General features: G+C 42.1%; 1 protein-coding gene across 3 annotated transcripts in view; it reads left to right on the top strand.

Annotated features, from left to right (window-relative positions):
• Positions 1-15,078, top strand: part of LOC311278054 (uncharacterized protein) — a 54,673-nt gene that overhangs the window by 19,683 nt on the left and 19,912 nt on the right. For 2 of the 3 annotated variants that reach the window (XM_084388624.1, XM_084388625.1), the window contains exons 3-10: positions 6,705-6,854; positions 7,453-7,587; positions 7,717-7,767; positions 8,198-8,320; positions 8,405-8,485; positions 8,785-8,889; positions 9,229-9,363; positions 9,566-9,616. The exons of the other annotated variant lie outside the window; for it this stretch is intronic. In XM_084388624.1, coding sequence (XP_084244750.1) covers positions 6,705-6,854; positions 7,453-7,587; positions 7,717-7,767; positions 8,198-8,320; positions 8,405-8,485; positions 8,785-8,889; positions 9,229-9,363; positions 9,566-9,616 — 831 coding nt within the window. The remainder of the gene's footprint in view (positions 1-6,704; positions 6,855-7,452; positions 7,588-7,716; positions 7,768-8,197; positions 8,321-8,404; positions 8,486-8,784; positions 8,890-9,228; positions 9,364-9,565; positions 9,617-15,078) is intronic. 3 annotated transcript variants of the gene reach the window in all.

Here is a 15,078-nt window from a genome sequence, read left to right as displayed (position 1 = left end):
AAACTAACCTCAGATTAGTTTTTATATTTTATATACAGTACTGTGTGTGTCTGTTTTCCTCAGCATAGAATGCCATTGAGTAAATTCATGTTTGAGGCAATGACTGAGGGAAACTGAAAATATAGGGAACTTATTTGTAATTCATAAATAATTATCAAATAATTCTGCAGGAATTACTTGGAACCTGGAACAGTATTCTAAAGTGAGAATATAGGGAACTCATTAGTAATTAATAAATAATTATCAAATAATTATCCAGGAATTAGGCTACTTATAACCTGAAACAGTATTCTAAAGTGAACATATAAGGAAATTAATTGGTAATTAACAAATAATTATTAGATAATTCTTCAGGAATTACTTGGAACCTGGAACAGTATTCTAAAGTGAGAATATAGGAAACTCATTAGTAATTAATACAGAATTACCACATACTTTTAAATCAAATCAAACTTACTGTAAAAAACACATTATTAACGGTATTATCTAAACCTTTGTAAAATAGATAAGTTATCATACATTATGATACATTTTGCTAATTGAATAAAAAGTTTGCTTATTTGCAGATCAATATAGCCTAGTAAATGTCTGCACTTATCTTTCTTATTAGTGCTGAAGAATGACTAAAACTGGCTAGAAAAAAAAATAAAAAAAAAACATTGATCAGTGCTTTTTACTTTTCAAGTAATTACCTTTGTACATTTACTAAGGTAATTTTGAAAATGAATAGGCCAATATTTTATCATTTTACTGGAGTAATATTTTATTGGGTTATCTGTACTTTTACTCAAGTACTTGATTTGTGTACTTCATCCACCACTCCACTGCTAAAATAAAACGGTTTATTGTAGTAACCACTGTGTATGACTGTTCATTAGTAGTTACTTCTTAGTTATTTTTCTTGCACATTAATTAATAGATAATTAATAATAGTTCTTCAAGGGTTATGACATAATTCATTAGTTATTGATTAACTAACTGAAACTTAACACAATCATACAATTCTATTACATACTGATTAGTTAACACATCTTCCTTAGTAGGTAACAGTAGTGACTTAAGTGTTAATAAATAATTATCTATTAGTTCCTCAATAATTCCTTATTAGTTATGCAGTAAGTAAGATACAGTATTCTAAAGTGTTACCAACTAGCCTGACGTCGTCAGACTCAGATTCTAGTCAGAATGTGAGTCTGACACTGCTCCATTGAGCTTTGATTATGGGGCGTGTTTCAACCGAATCAGGAAGGAAAATGCCTCCGCACTCAATTGGATAGACCTACAACCAATCAGAGCAACGGAGTAAGTTTTCATTCATGTTTCCGATCGACAAATGCCTTGATCGCGGTTCTCTGTTCCTCTTTTAAAATGAATGCGCTGTCGATATCTTCTATAACAGACGCGATGGCGGAATTTACACATGATGTTTCATAAACAAAGTTCGGCAGGAGCACGTTCACATAATCAATCCAAACAACTTGTCATCAAACACCATGTCTACCCTATCGGCATGAGAGGAAACATATATTCACTCTGTCAACTCACCTAACATTCCTTGACAGTTTTCAGCATCCCTCCACTCACTCTCGGCCTGTTCTTCCACAGCCAGGAATACTATGGGGTGAGATTTCGGTCACAATTCTGCGCGCGCAAGATCACATTTTGAGCGTGCAAAAGGGCATTTCGCACGCGCGTGAACTGAGTTTTGCGGAGAAATGTTCGTCTCGCAGATAAAAAAATATTGCGAGCGAACGAAAATCAATTTTGCATTTAAAATAAGTATTTGGATGTGCGCGGACGTTCTCTTTCGCGTGTGCAAAGTTTAACTTTCTTGCTCCTTTCATACCAGCCGTGAGCGCTCTCTAAGCGCAGACAGCTCGCTTGCTCAACACAACCCAGTGTTACAAATTACAATATGCCATAATTCCAGCCAATCAGAGATGAGACTGCTAAATTCTGATTGGCTGGCTTGAAAACCAATCACAAGACTCCCTGCATCACCGACTGCGGAAGAGAACACTATAGTGCAGTTGAGTTTATTATTTATGAAAAATATTCAAAAACTTCACTGTAATTCACTGTATTGTTGGCAAATTCAGTTGACACATCACTGATGTCCTGATGGTTATACTACAACACTTATTTTGGGAAAAATATATATTTTAAATTATATATACAATTGTAAATGTATAATTTTTATGATTTTTATGAAAAATATTCAATAACATAACTGTAATTCACTGTATTGTTGCCAAATTCAGTTCACACATCACTGCTGTCCTGATGGTTATACTACAACACTTATTTTGGGGAAAATATATTTTAAGTTTTATATACAATTGTACATTTATGATATGAAAAATATTCTAATTTACTGTATTGTTGCCAAATTCAGTTCACACATCGCTGCTGTCCTGATGGTTATACTACAACACTTATTTTAGGGAAAAATATATATTTTAATTTGTATATACAATTGTAAATGTATAATTATTAAAATTATTATTGCCAAATTAAGTTCACACATCACTGATGTCCAAAGTTATTGAATATTTTCATAAAAATCATTAAAAAAATCTTAAATTTACAATTGTATATACAACTTAATTTTTTTTTTCCAAAATAAGTGTTGTAGTATAACCATCAGGACAGCAGTGATGTGTGAACTGAATTTGGCAACAATACAGTGAATTACAGTAAAGTTATTGAATATTTTTCATAAAAATCATAAAAAATTATACATTTACAGTACAATTGTATATACAATTTGAATTTAAAATATATTTTCCCCAAAATAAGTGTTGTTGTATAACCTTCAGGACAGCAGTGATGTGTGAACTGAATTTGGCAACAATACAGTAAATTACAGTGAAGTTATTGAATATTTTTCATAAAAATCATAAAACTTCTACATTTACAATAGTATAGACAATTTAAAATCTATATTTTTCCCAAAATAAGCGTTGTTGTATAACCATCAGGACAGCAGTGATGTGTGGACTGAATTTGCCAACAATACAGTGAATTACAGTGAAGTTTTTGAATATTTTTCATAAATAATAATCGTAAAAAATACGCAAAACTATATTTATACAAAGTAAGTCTTGTAGTATAACCATCAGGACAGCAGTGATGTGTGAACTGAATTTGCCAACAATACAGTGAATTACAGTGAAGTTTTTGAATATTTTTCATAAATAATAAACTCAACTACACTAGTTCTCTTCCGCAGTCGGTGATGCAGGGAGTCTTGTGATTGGTTTTCAAGTCAGCCAATCAGAATTTAGCAGTCTCATCTCTGATTGGCTGGAATTATGGCATATTGTAACACTGGGTTGTGTTGAGCAAGCGAGCTGTCTGCGCTTAGAGAGCGCTCACGGCTGGTATGAAAGGAGCAAGAAAGTTAAACTTTGCACACGCGAAAGAGAACGTCCGCGCACATCCAAATACTTATTTTAAATGCAAAATTGATTTTCGTTCGCTCGCAATATTTTCTTATCTGCGAGACGAACATCTCTTCGCAAAACTCAGTTCACGCGCGTGCGAAATGCCCTTTTGCACGCTCAAAATGTGATCTTGCGCGCGCAGAATTGTGACCGAAATCTCACCCCATAGAATACGGGGGGGTACTTTGGGTTCGGGCCGAATACCGAGCCCGGAGCCTCTCCTCGGACAGCACGTCAAATATGCATTTATTCTATCTGACTTATTTGTAAGTGTGAACTCGTGAAATCTCAATTCTCCAGCGGCTGTCGTCTTTGTTGTTAACGAATTCAACCCAAGCGCTCGTTGGTGACGTAGATGATTACGTTGCTCATCTGTCCATCATCGTATAAAGCCCGCCCTGACAATTTGATTGGTCCGAACAATTTTTGTTCGGGCATAATAGCTCCTCAACGGAGCGAGTCCAGACCGAACTTCCCGAACAAAAAAATTTGTGGGCGGGGCTAAGTTCGGCTGGCATCCAGGCTAGTTAGTTACCAACAGTTCCTTTTTCGTTTTTTCCCAAAAATGTTCTGAGGTAGATGTTCTGAGGTTTTTCGTTCTGAGGTAGAAAAATGAATAAACAGCTGGAATATTCCATTTCTACACGTGGGCGGGAATGAAACGCCTCTTTCCTCTGATTTGTCAGCCGAAGATCAAACTGTCCCGTCATCAGTTCTTCCTCAGTTCTGCACTGCAGAATAAGAGTCCTCCGTTGTGCGGATACTTAACACGTTTATTGCAACTACATTTAATCTTTTTTTCATCAAACAACCAGACTAACGAATGGTTCGACACAACCCGTACTGGGGAATAGACTAGACAGGGCTTTCTTCTGTGTTGATATAAATTCACCTACGCTTTGCATCAGCTGGCTATGCAGGGTAAATGACGGCTGTTAGCATTTCAGATCGTTAAAATAGGGCCCCTAGAGTTTTATGACAGAACTTTGTATGTCAGCTCTAAAAAAATCAAAGGCAAATAGGTGAATCTGCAAAGTGGCCCTCCATAGGGGCGGGGTGTCCCGTTCGCCCATGCTTGAAAGACAAAAGATGTTTGGGTGACACATGGATTCAGCTACAGTAAAGCGATCTCACTGTCGCACCACAATTAACAAAATGTTACGTTTGTATTTTTTGTGATAACATTGACCTAATTTGAAAGCTGATATATTGTTTTATTAAAAGTACCATAAAACACACAACTTTTTGTGTTTATCATGGGAGGCATGCTACAGTTAAAGTAGATTGGCCAACCCCTGAGTCTCGCAACGCCCTGCAGATATTCCTGGGTTTTGGCAATTTTTACCAGTGTTTTGTTCATAACTACAGCCAACTACTGACAGCCAACTACTGACAGCCAACTACTGACAGCCAACTTCAACCTCTGATGAATCTTACCTCCACCAAAGACTGAGTTTCGTTGGTCCAGGGAGGCCAACTTGGCCTTCTCTAACCTCATGGACTGCTTTGTTTCGACCCCCATTCTTGTTAACCCTGATAAATCTCGTCAGTTTGTGGTAAAGATAAATGCATCAGACGTGGGGGTATGTGTGGTACTCTCCCAACGGAGCCCCTCTGATGACAGGATACACCCATGCGCATTCTTTTCCCATCGATTGTCCCCTACCGAATGTAATTATGACACTGGTAATCATGAGTTGCTGGCTGTCAAGTTGGCCTTGGAGGAGTGGCGCCATTGGTTAGTAGAGTCTGGGGTACGTTTCATCGTCTGGACCGATCATAAAAATCTTGAATACATTAGCTCAAACCAAACATCTGAACTCCAGGCAAGCCGGTGGGCTCTTTTAATTTTTGTTGTTGTTGCTTTTAATTTTCCATCTCATATCATCCAAGTTTTAAGAACATCTAGCTGGATGCCTTGTCTCACATTCTCCTAAACCTATCATCCCTACCAAACTGACGGCAGGCGGCCGGAGTGACCTGGGAGATTGAGTCAAAGGTCCACACATAAATATAAGTGTTACCCTTAAGGCCCATTCACACCGGACGCCGAAGCGACGCCGAAGCGGCGCGGAACGGAGGCCGCTTCCTTTCGGCGCCCATGTTAACCTATGGTGTCGTTCACACCAGACACGGAGCGCCGCGGCATGCCGCGGCCGGCCCGCGCCGTGAAGCGCCAGTTTCGGCGTCTGGTCTATTTTTTGCGCGAGCCGCGAGTGATTCGCGTCCATTCCGGCAGGAAGTCACACCAAGAAACACGAGACATCCGGTCAATTGTCAAAATATAAGCAATTTTCAAATTAAAATACCGCGAGTATTAACAAAAAGTATTAATACAAGAAGTGTACAAACTTCTTGGTTACAGAAACATGGTGTATTCATTTTATGAGGTTATTTACTTACCCATGATGTAAAAAAATAGCTCTGAATAAACAACAACTGAGCAGAAGCGCTTGTCGACCGCCGCGGAGAATACGCCTCTAGTGTGAACAGGCAGGTGCCGGACCGCGCGTGATTTTCCGTTCCGCGACGCTTCCGCATCCGGTGTGAACCAGGGGTTATACCCCATATAACATCCCCATTTAAAACCCCATTAGGGGTGCATTTCCCAAAGCAAACTATGGTCACAAGTTCCATCGTTACTTATAGAGTTCAATGGAAATTGCGATCATAGTTGGCCAACGATGCTTTTGGGAAATGCACTCCAGGTCAGTTGTTTGCGGCGGAGGCAGTTCGCAATCCGTTGGTGCCATTCCTCCAAAACTGCATGTCACTTTGAAGTGGGTCGCACCCTAGCTCTGGTCAGAAAGAGATTTTGGTGGTCATCTATGGCCCGTGATGTTCATCAGTTCGTGGTCGCCTGTTCGGCCTGTGCTGTTTCCAAGACTTCCAGTTTGCACCCGGCGGGACTTCTTCGACCACTGTCGGTGCCTTTTCTTAGGGTCAGCAGCTCACGTGGGTGGAGAATGCATACAACTCTTTACCATTGTCATCCAAGGACCTATCTCCGTTTCAGACTAGTTTAGGTTACCAGCCACCTCTTTTTTCTGTTTTGGAACCTGAAGTCACGGTCCCTTCTGCCCATGTGTTTATCCAAAGGTCCGGTCGCACCTGGATGATAGCCAGACAGACGTTCATCCGAATGGGACATTTACATTTACATTTATTAATTTGCCTAGGGCAGCAAATTGGTCAGGGCCGACCCTGCTTTCAGATACTGTACAACAACAATCATGACATCTGTCACTTTCTCTATAGCTTTCAATACCACTGCAGACCCTCCATTCATCACCACTGCAGACCCTCCATTAAACTCCACTGCAGACCCTCCATTAAACTCCACTGCAGACCCTCCATTAGACCCCACTGCAGACCCTTCATTCATCATCACTGCAACTACACCCAAAGGTAATTCATCTGTGTGTTTGTGTAGGAACGTGTAGTTCTACTATCACTGTTGCAACCGAAGGACAGTGAAACCTGAAATCATTAAGTATTTTTAATATTTGGTATTATATTGCACTTCACATTTCTGTCTGTTAAGACTGTGATTAAACATGCAATTTAATTTCCTCTATATTTACAGAAATATTTAATTGTACTTGTTCAAACTGCGTCTTGCTTAGACAGAGCTCTATGGCTACACACTACCTTTTTTGCTCTTTTTGCTTTTTACCACTGTGACTAGTAACCCCAGCACAACTACCACTCAAACTCCTGCCCATGAGTGTTTCTTTTCTGTGTGTACAATCAATGATTCACATTCAGGGTCACATGATCCTTCAGAAATCATTCTAATATGCTGATTTGCTGCTCAAGAAACATTCATTCTTATTTTTAATGTTGAAAACAATTGTGCTGCTTTGTATATTTTTGGAAACTGAGATAAAAATAAATAGAGAGTTAAAAAGAAAAGAATTACGTGCGCGCGCGCGTGTGTGTGTGTTCCGTCAATGTGGCAGTTTAAATAACATTTCATTTGTTTCACCTGATGTTTCTGTCATAGATGGAAGTTGTGCGAATCCAAATCTGTGCTGCTCTGGAGTGAATGACTCCTGTTTCCACTTGAACTGTTATTGTGACGTTGCTTGTCTGAGATTTGGCGACTGCTGCCCTGATTTCAAACCCACCTGCCTCACAGGTATTCAGAAAGATTAATCTGTGCTGAAATACTACATGATTAATGTACTTTGATCAAGGTACAAAACAAAAAATACTGCACATATACTAAGAAATCTTACAAAATCTTTATCTCTTTCCCATTTTATAGTCAATAACAGCTCCAACGGCACTGAACCAGACAACCCTTTGACATTGACAGGTATATTTTATACTTCTTTATTTCTTATAATTATTCTTTATCATATGACTTTGTGTAATGATTTTGTATTCTGTACATCTTTAAATCTGTTTTGGATGTCAAATTTTGTAATTACCACTTGGTAACTGATTATTACAATTTTATAAAATCTTTTCCTTCATGGCTGTTTGTTGGCTGTTTATTCTTGTTTTTTGAGTTCATAGATGTTCTGCTTCTTGTGTTTTTGGTTACTTTGTTAATAAATGCCAATACTGCAATTCGATCTTACTCTCCTGCATTTTAAAGCTAACCAGCGTTACAGTTGAGTTGGTTCGCGCAATTTATGCTTTGCGCTTATAGAATTTCAGTTAAGAGAACAGTGAGCATCTGTAGACTGTAAACTGTATTGAGGATGGATTCAGCATCTAACATGTCATGTGCACTTCTAAAGGAACGTGTTCTCAGCCGACTCTGTGCTGCAGTGGCGTAGACTACAACTGTTTCAGAGGCTGTTTTTGTGATGAGGCCTGTAAACAGCTCAATGACTGCTGCCCCGACCTCAACAGCACATGCAGTAAGAACCCACATTTATTGCAAGATTATTACTGAATCCTCTCAGATACAACAACAATCATGACATCTGTCACTTTCTCTATAGCTTTCAATGCCACAACTGCAGACCCTTCATTAGACCCCACTGCAGACCCTCCATTCATCATCACTGCAGCTACAACCAAAGGTAATTCATCTGTGTGTTTGTGTAGGAACGTGTAGGTCAAGTTGTACTATCACTGTTGCGGGCAACTGTTAGCGTTGTAGATAGCGAGTCAGTGATCTACAGGAACTGAGGAGGTCGTTTGACCCAGGGATTTTAAATCTGTTTAAAGTATCGAGGTTGGATGATCGATACACTTTAGTGGCAAAAAAACGTTGTGATATTTCTCTGTATCGATATTTTTGCACAGCCCTAGTTCAAACTGCGTCTTGCTTAGACAGTGCTCTTTGACTACTCACTACCTTTTTGCTCTCCAACTTTAGTTACCACAGTGACTAGTAACCCCAGCCGAGCAACCTCCATCCCTATAACTACAAGGCCTGGAGTGACCAATGCAACAACCACAACTACCACTCAAACTCCTGCCCGTGAGTGTCTCTTTCTGTGTGTACAATAATTCACATTCAGTGTCACATGATCCTTCAGAAATCATATAATATGCTGACTTGATGCTCAAAAGGCATTTCTTTTTATTATCAATGTTGAAAACAGTTATGCTGTGTGGAATATTTTGTGGAAACTGGAATCATTTTTTTCAGGATTCTTTGATGAATAGAAAGTTCAAAGGAAAAGCATTTGCTTGAAACAGAAGTGTGTGTGTGTGGGGGTGTGTGTGTGTGTGTGTGTGTGTGTGTGTGTGTGAGAGATCAAACTGCCGGTTTGTGTTCATTTAAATTAATTTGTTTCACGTGATGTTTCTGTCATAGATGGAAGTTGTGCGAATCCAGATCTGTGCTGCTCTGGAGTGAATGACTCCTGTTTCCGCTTGAACTGTTTTTGTGACGTTGCTTGTCTGAGATTTGGCGACTGCTGCCCTGATTTCAAGCCCACCTGCCTCACAGGTATTCAGAAACATTTATACTGAAAATCTGATTCATCTGCGCTGAAATGAATCAACAGCCACTTGAACTAGTCGCAGTAATCAGATTGTGTTCAACTCTATACTACATGATTAATGTACTTTGATTGAGGTACAAAACAAAATAATACTGCACATATACTAAGAAATCTCACAATATCTTCATCTCTTTCCCCCTTTTTCAGTCAATAACAGCTCCAACGGCACTAAACCAAACAACACTTTGACACTGACAGGTATATTTTATATTTCTTTATCTATCTATCTATCTATCTATCTATCTATCTATCTATAAATTACAGAAACGTCTGTCTGTCTGTCAGTATGTCTGTTATTTGCATATCTCTCAAACCGTTAATCAGATGGATTTCAAACTTGACAGGTGTCTCGCTACGGGCACGAGTAAGTGCAATGCCAAGTGTGACGTTGTTTGGATTAGAAATGCAAAAGATATCGTTACATATATCGGTAAAAGAAGCCCCAAGAAGGTTGTGGTTTAAAAATAAACATTCTGACATAAACACTCTGTCAGCTACACTGTTTACTTCTGAATATAAAATTTTATTATATGAGCATTTTTTCGGAGTTCACTGTGTAGCCTGCTCCCTGAATCGTCACGCTTATTCATTTGTGGATGTTAACTGAATCTGTAAGTCAGCTATGCTGTTTACTTTTTAATATTATATTTCATTCTGGTGCGCTTAGCGCTATCGCTACTGTGTAATAGTAGCCTATGCTATTCACCAACTAAACATGTCCTATTCAATGCGTTCACAGTCTCTTTCATGGGCATCATTTGTTGTAGCCTATTCACAAACTGTTTGCTCAAGCATAGCGTTTTCTCGGAGTTCACTGTGTGCTTTCTACCATGCACGGAATAAAAATGTCACTGAACTTTAGCTGTGTAATTGTAACAATGAGCACTCAAGCACACCAAACCAACAATTACTAAAAACACACACAAAAACTGATTTTGCACAGGCATTTTGCACTAGTTTCTTATAATTATTATTTATCATATGACATCTTTAAATCTGCATTGAATGTTAAATGTTACCCCTTGGTAACTGATAATTACAATTTTATAAAATCTATTTTATAAAGTGTTTGATTAGGGTTGGAGATGAACTGTGCAGGACAGTCGATCGGCAGGAGCAGGGTTTTAATGGTGACTGCTAGGTCTGCAAGCAGTGGACTGAAGCTATCAATTGTATGTTGGAAGAGAAAGGAGAGGATGACGACAACGTGCCGAATCCCTCCTATAGCCAGGAAGTATGTTAAGCGAAGGGTCCCCCTCCCCAGCTAAGGCAGAGCTTGACCTACTGGAAATGTGCCGCAGGGCAGTGGCAAAACTCTCCATTGACTGCCCGTCGCAACAGACATGCCAGGGAATGGAGAGAGATCTCTATGATGTCAAGAGACTGCTGTCATATGTCCTAACCGTTAAACAGCTCATTCCAGTGGTCCCCGTGTGCGTTTCAGAAATTAAACATTTCTGGGATAAGCTCTTAAAGGGGTCATATAATGCCATTTTTGTACAAGTTAATATGATTCTTTAGGGTCTAAATGAAAAGTTTGTAATATACTTTCATTAAAAATTCTCATTAGTATTGTAAGAAAACGTCTCGGGTTACGTATGTAACCCTCGTTCCCTGAGTAGGGAACGAGACGCTGCATCGATACTCGATACTTTGGGGGGGGAATGCCTTCGGCATGAAGCGTCTGAAGTCAACTATGGAACTATTCCAATCTTGATTGGTGCAACGTCACCCGTGACGTCGCATGTGACGGTGATCCGGAAGCTACAAAAGGGTCACAGGAACCAGGAAATGTTAGCTTCTAATTGGTCAAAGCAAGTCGTTCTCAGGGGCGCGAAAAGTGTGGCCGAGGGATGCAGCGTCTCGTTCCCTACTCAGGGAACGAGGGTTACATACGTAACCCGAGACGTTCCCTTTCGTAAAGGGAACTCCCGCTGCATCGATACTCGATACTTTGGGGAACGAATACCCACGCCGCCACACTGAGAGAAAACGCCCTGGTGTAAAGCATCTGGCACACTCACGGACGATAGAATGAGTAGAGGGCAGATCCAAACTAGCTTGTCATAAGATTTGGTGCAAGAAGGGGAGGTCTGGAGCCGGAGGCTCGACTGACCTCATGGATGGGAGCCCCAGACCGTAGAAAATATTAGATGAGAGGTGAAAGCAAAAGCGCACCTTGTACTTCAAATATAAGTGGTTTTAGATAACCAACTGTACTCTTAATAAAGGGAATAGCTCCTAACCCTTGATGCATAACTAGATGGACTGACTCCTCTCAGCCTAAGGCCTAATGTAGGAACCTCAAAGGCTACGACCTTGACCATCCGACACATGCGATGGAGGATGGAATACCCGAAGAATCTTAACATTGCCTACAGGTACCTCAGTACCGGGCAAAAATAACGTTGAGTGGCTCCCACGCTAGCAAGTAAGAGGGGGCAGCACCACCACTCTTCCAGGGAGTAAGACGAGCAGGAAGCAGACTCAATAGATTCTCCTATATATACTTATATATCTCAAATATATATTCGTATACCTCACCCACAGGACATGATGGGTGCCAGGGATAACCCATCAGCCTGATGCCAATAGGCTGGATGAAAAGGATTCATCCTCCAATCTACAGGAACATGGAGTTTCAGTGGGAACGTCCTTTCGAGAACACCCTTAGAGGCTTGCGGAGGGCACTGAGGCCGCCACAGAGGCCCTAAGCATGAACAGGAGATCCCGTTAGAGAGCGGGATGGAACACCAGTACTGAAGCCAGTGGGCAGTAATAAACTGGGTTCAATGCCCTCCCTAACTTAATTGTTTAGTTCCTAGTAGAGTGGGGTTCTAGTATGGATGTCCTGACCACCTCGGTGGAAAGGGCAACCTAATTATGGGTGGGACCCCCTCAGGGGCCAGACCCATAGTCTCCATTACTCTGGTCGGGGATGAAATAATGTACCATCAGCCTGAGACAGAAGATCTCTCCTAATAGGAATTTTCCATGGAGAACTCTCCAAGAGACTAATAAGGTCCGAAAACCAAATTCGGGCCTGCCAGTACGGAGCTACAAGGAGTAGTCTCACTCCGTACCTCCTGACCCTTTCTAGAACCCCAGGGAGCAGAGCGATCGGGGGAAAAGTGTACAGATGTGACCTCGGCCACATCTGTACCATGGCATCCAAGCCCAAAGGAGCTGGATGTGAGAGAGAGTACCAGAGCGGGCAATGAGAGTTCTCATGATAAGCGAAACAGGTCAACCTCCGCCCGGCCAAACTCTCTCCATATAAGCTCAACCACTTCAGGGTGGAGCCGCCATTCCCCGGGCCTCAGCCCCTGCCTCGACAGGATGTCTGCTCCCATATTATCAACCCCAGGAATATAAATAGATCTGATGGAGAGAAATTTGTCCTGGGACCAAAGAAGAATTTGATGCGCCAGTCTACAAAGAGGGCGAGATCTCAATCCTCCCTTGGCAGTTGATATAAGAGACCACCGACATATTGTCTGTCCTAACAAGAACATGATGGCCTCTGAGGTCTACAAGGAAGTGCCTCAGGGCAAAAATACGGCCAACATCTCCAAGCGATTAATATGCAATGTGAGATGATGGTCTTTCCAAGTACCTCGGGTGTAACGGCCCTCCATAACCGTACCCCAGCCCGTTAGGGACGCATCCGTGGTCAGAGTTTTTCTCTCACATGGTGCTCCCAAAACCGGGCCCTGAGACAGGAACCATGGTTTCTTCCATACGACAAGAGAACGAAGGCATCTGCGCGTAACTCTGATCGTACGAAAAGGGTTTCCCAGAGGACAAAAACCCTTGTTCCTGAGCCACCATTGCAAGGCCCTCATATGGAGCAGACCAAAGGGTACTACCGTGGAAGCTGCAGCCATAAGACCCAAAACTCCTTGAAAGTGTTTGACAGTGATAGCCTGGCCTAACCTAATACTCTTCAATGTGTTTAAGATAGTATTTATACGAGCAGGAGACAATTGTGCCCGCATCGTGACTAAGTCCCACTCTACTCCCAGGGACGTAGTCCTCTGAAGAGGAGTTAAGGAACTTTCCTTCACATTGAGTCTCAACCCCACACACCTCAGATGACGCAAAACAACATCTCGATGTTGAATTGCTAGTTCTTTTCGACTGAGCCAAAATGAGCCAGTCATCTATAAGATACGGACCCCCTGAAGTCTCAATGGAGCAAGGGCCGTGTCCATACATTTAGTGAAGGTGCGAGGGGATAAGGCTAGGCCAACTGAAAGAGTCCAGAACTGATGCGCTTTTCCCCCCAAAAGCGGATCTCGGAAACTTCCTGTGATAGGGTTAGAAGGGAAAGAGGAGTTAAGGAGCTTGTGGATCTATCAAGACAGACCAGTCCTCGGAGCTGGTCTGACTGACAGTCGGTAACTTGAATCTGAACCCCCTCGGAGGTTGATCCAGTACCATGAGATCCAAAATAAGGCCTAACTCCCCCCCTCATAGGAACTATGAAGTGCCAGCTGTAGAACCCAGGCTCCCGTAACCAAGGAAGAGCCCACTTTGAGGTTTCCTGTGTTAAGAGGGACTAGACTTCCTGTTCCAAGAACCGACCCTGCTCGGGGCTGGCCGACATGTGAACCACCCTTAGTAGATAATATTTGTATATTAGCTCCACTGTAAGCAGGACCCCCTAGGATATATTTTGAAGACCCCTCGGGGTGTCTAAATATGCCATCATGGGGACCAGTCCCTCGAGACTGGCCTCGGCTATAAATTTCCAAATGGCTTCGGTGACCTGAAGCAGCTAACTGGCAGGAACTAACCGAAATATGCTCTCTACAGACCTCCTGAGAGGCGGCGAACTCGACAGGGCCGCAACGTTATCGGGCAGATACTGCGATTTGTGTTCGCTGGAAGCCGATGTGTCCCGAAGCGCCATCGGCGGCGGGAAGCAAACATCGATATCCTAAGGGCTGCATAAGGGGGCGAGACTCCTGTACTCGCTCTCCTGGGGGAACGCCCATAAGGGTCTGCGTGTTACGACAAGACCTCTTAGTTGAAGCCATCTTAGCCCGAGAGACAGTCCTCAGACCTGTCTTCGGTATGGAGTGCTTCGTGCGAGAATGTTTCTTCTGGCCCCAAGCCTTATACGGGGGGGCACGAGAGGAAATCTTCTCAAAATATGAGGAGCTGGCGGCTGTCCCATGAGGCTGCCCCCTGGCAGCAACCCCATGAGACCTGGACTGACAACTGGGGATAGCTGATTGTCGCTCTGCCTCCTGAAGCCTCTCGACAACGGATCTTGGCGCGTCGCCAAAGAGGCCGGAAGGTGAAAGGGGAGCATCGAGAAGGAAAGCCCTGTCTTTCTCCCCGATCCACAAGCGATTAAGCCATAAATGTCTCTCTGAGACGACTAGTGCTGCCATAGAACGGCCAATAGCACGGACCGTCTCTTTAATAATACGAAGAGATAAGTCAGCTACTCTATGAAATTCAGTAATACCATTAAGTGAGACCTCCCAGTTATCATCCACCTGCTTGAGGAGGTCAGCCAGATATGCCTGTAATAACCCCATTGTGTGTGGGCATGCACCGGCTCGACCCACCGCCATATATGCTTTCCCTAACAAATTCGATGTACGAGATTTGGAGGGAAGTGTCTGAGCTATCAGGGGTGACGCAAT

This window comes from Rutilus rutilus (assembly GCF_951802725.1).
Source record: "Rutilus rutilus genome assembly, chromosome: 19".
NCBI classification, from domain to species: Eukaryota; Metazoa; Chordata; class Actinopteri; order Cypriniformes; family Leuciscidae; genus Rutilus; species Rutilus rutilus.
Note: the sequence above shows the minus strand (reverse complement) of the source record. Positions and strands in the feature narration are given on the sequence as shown.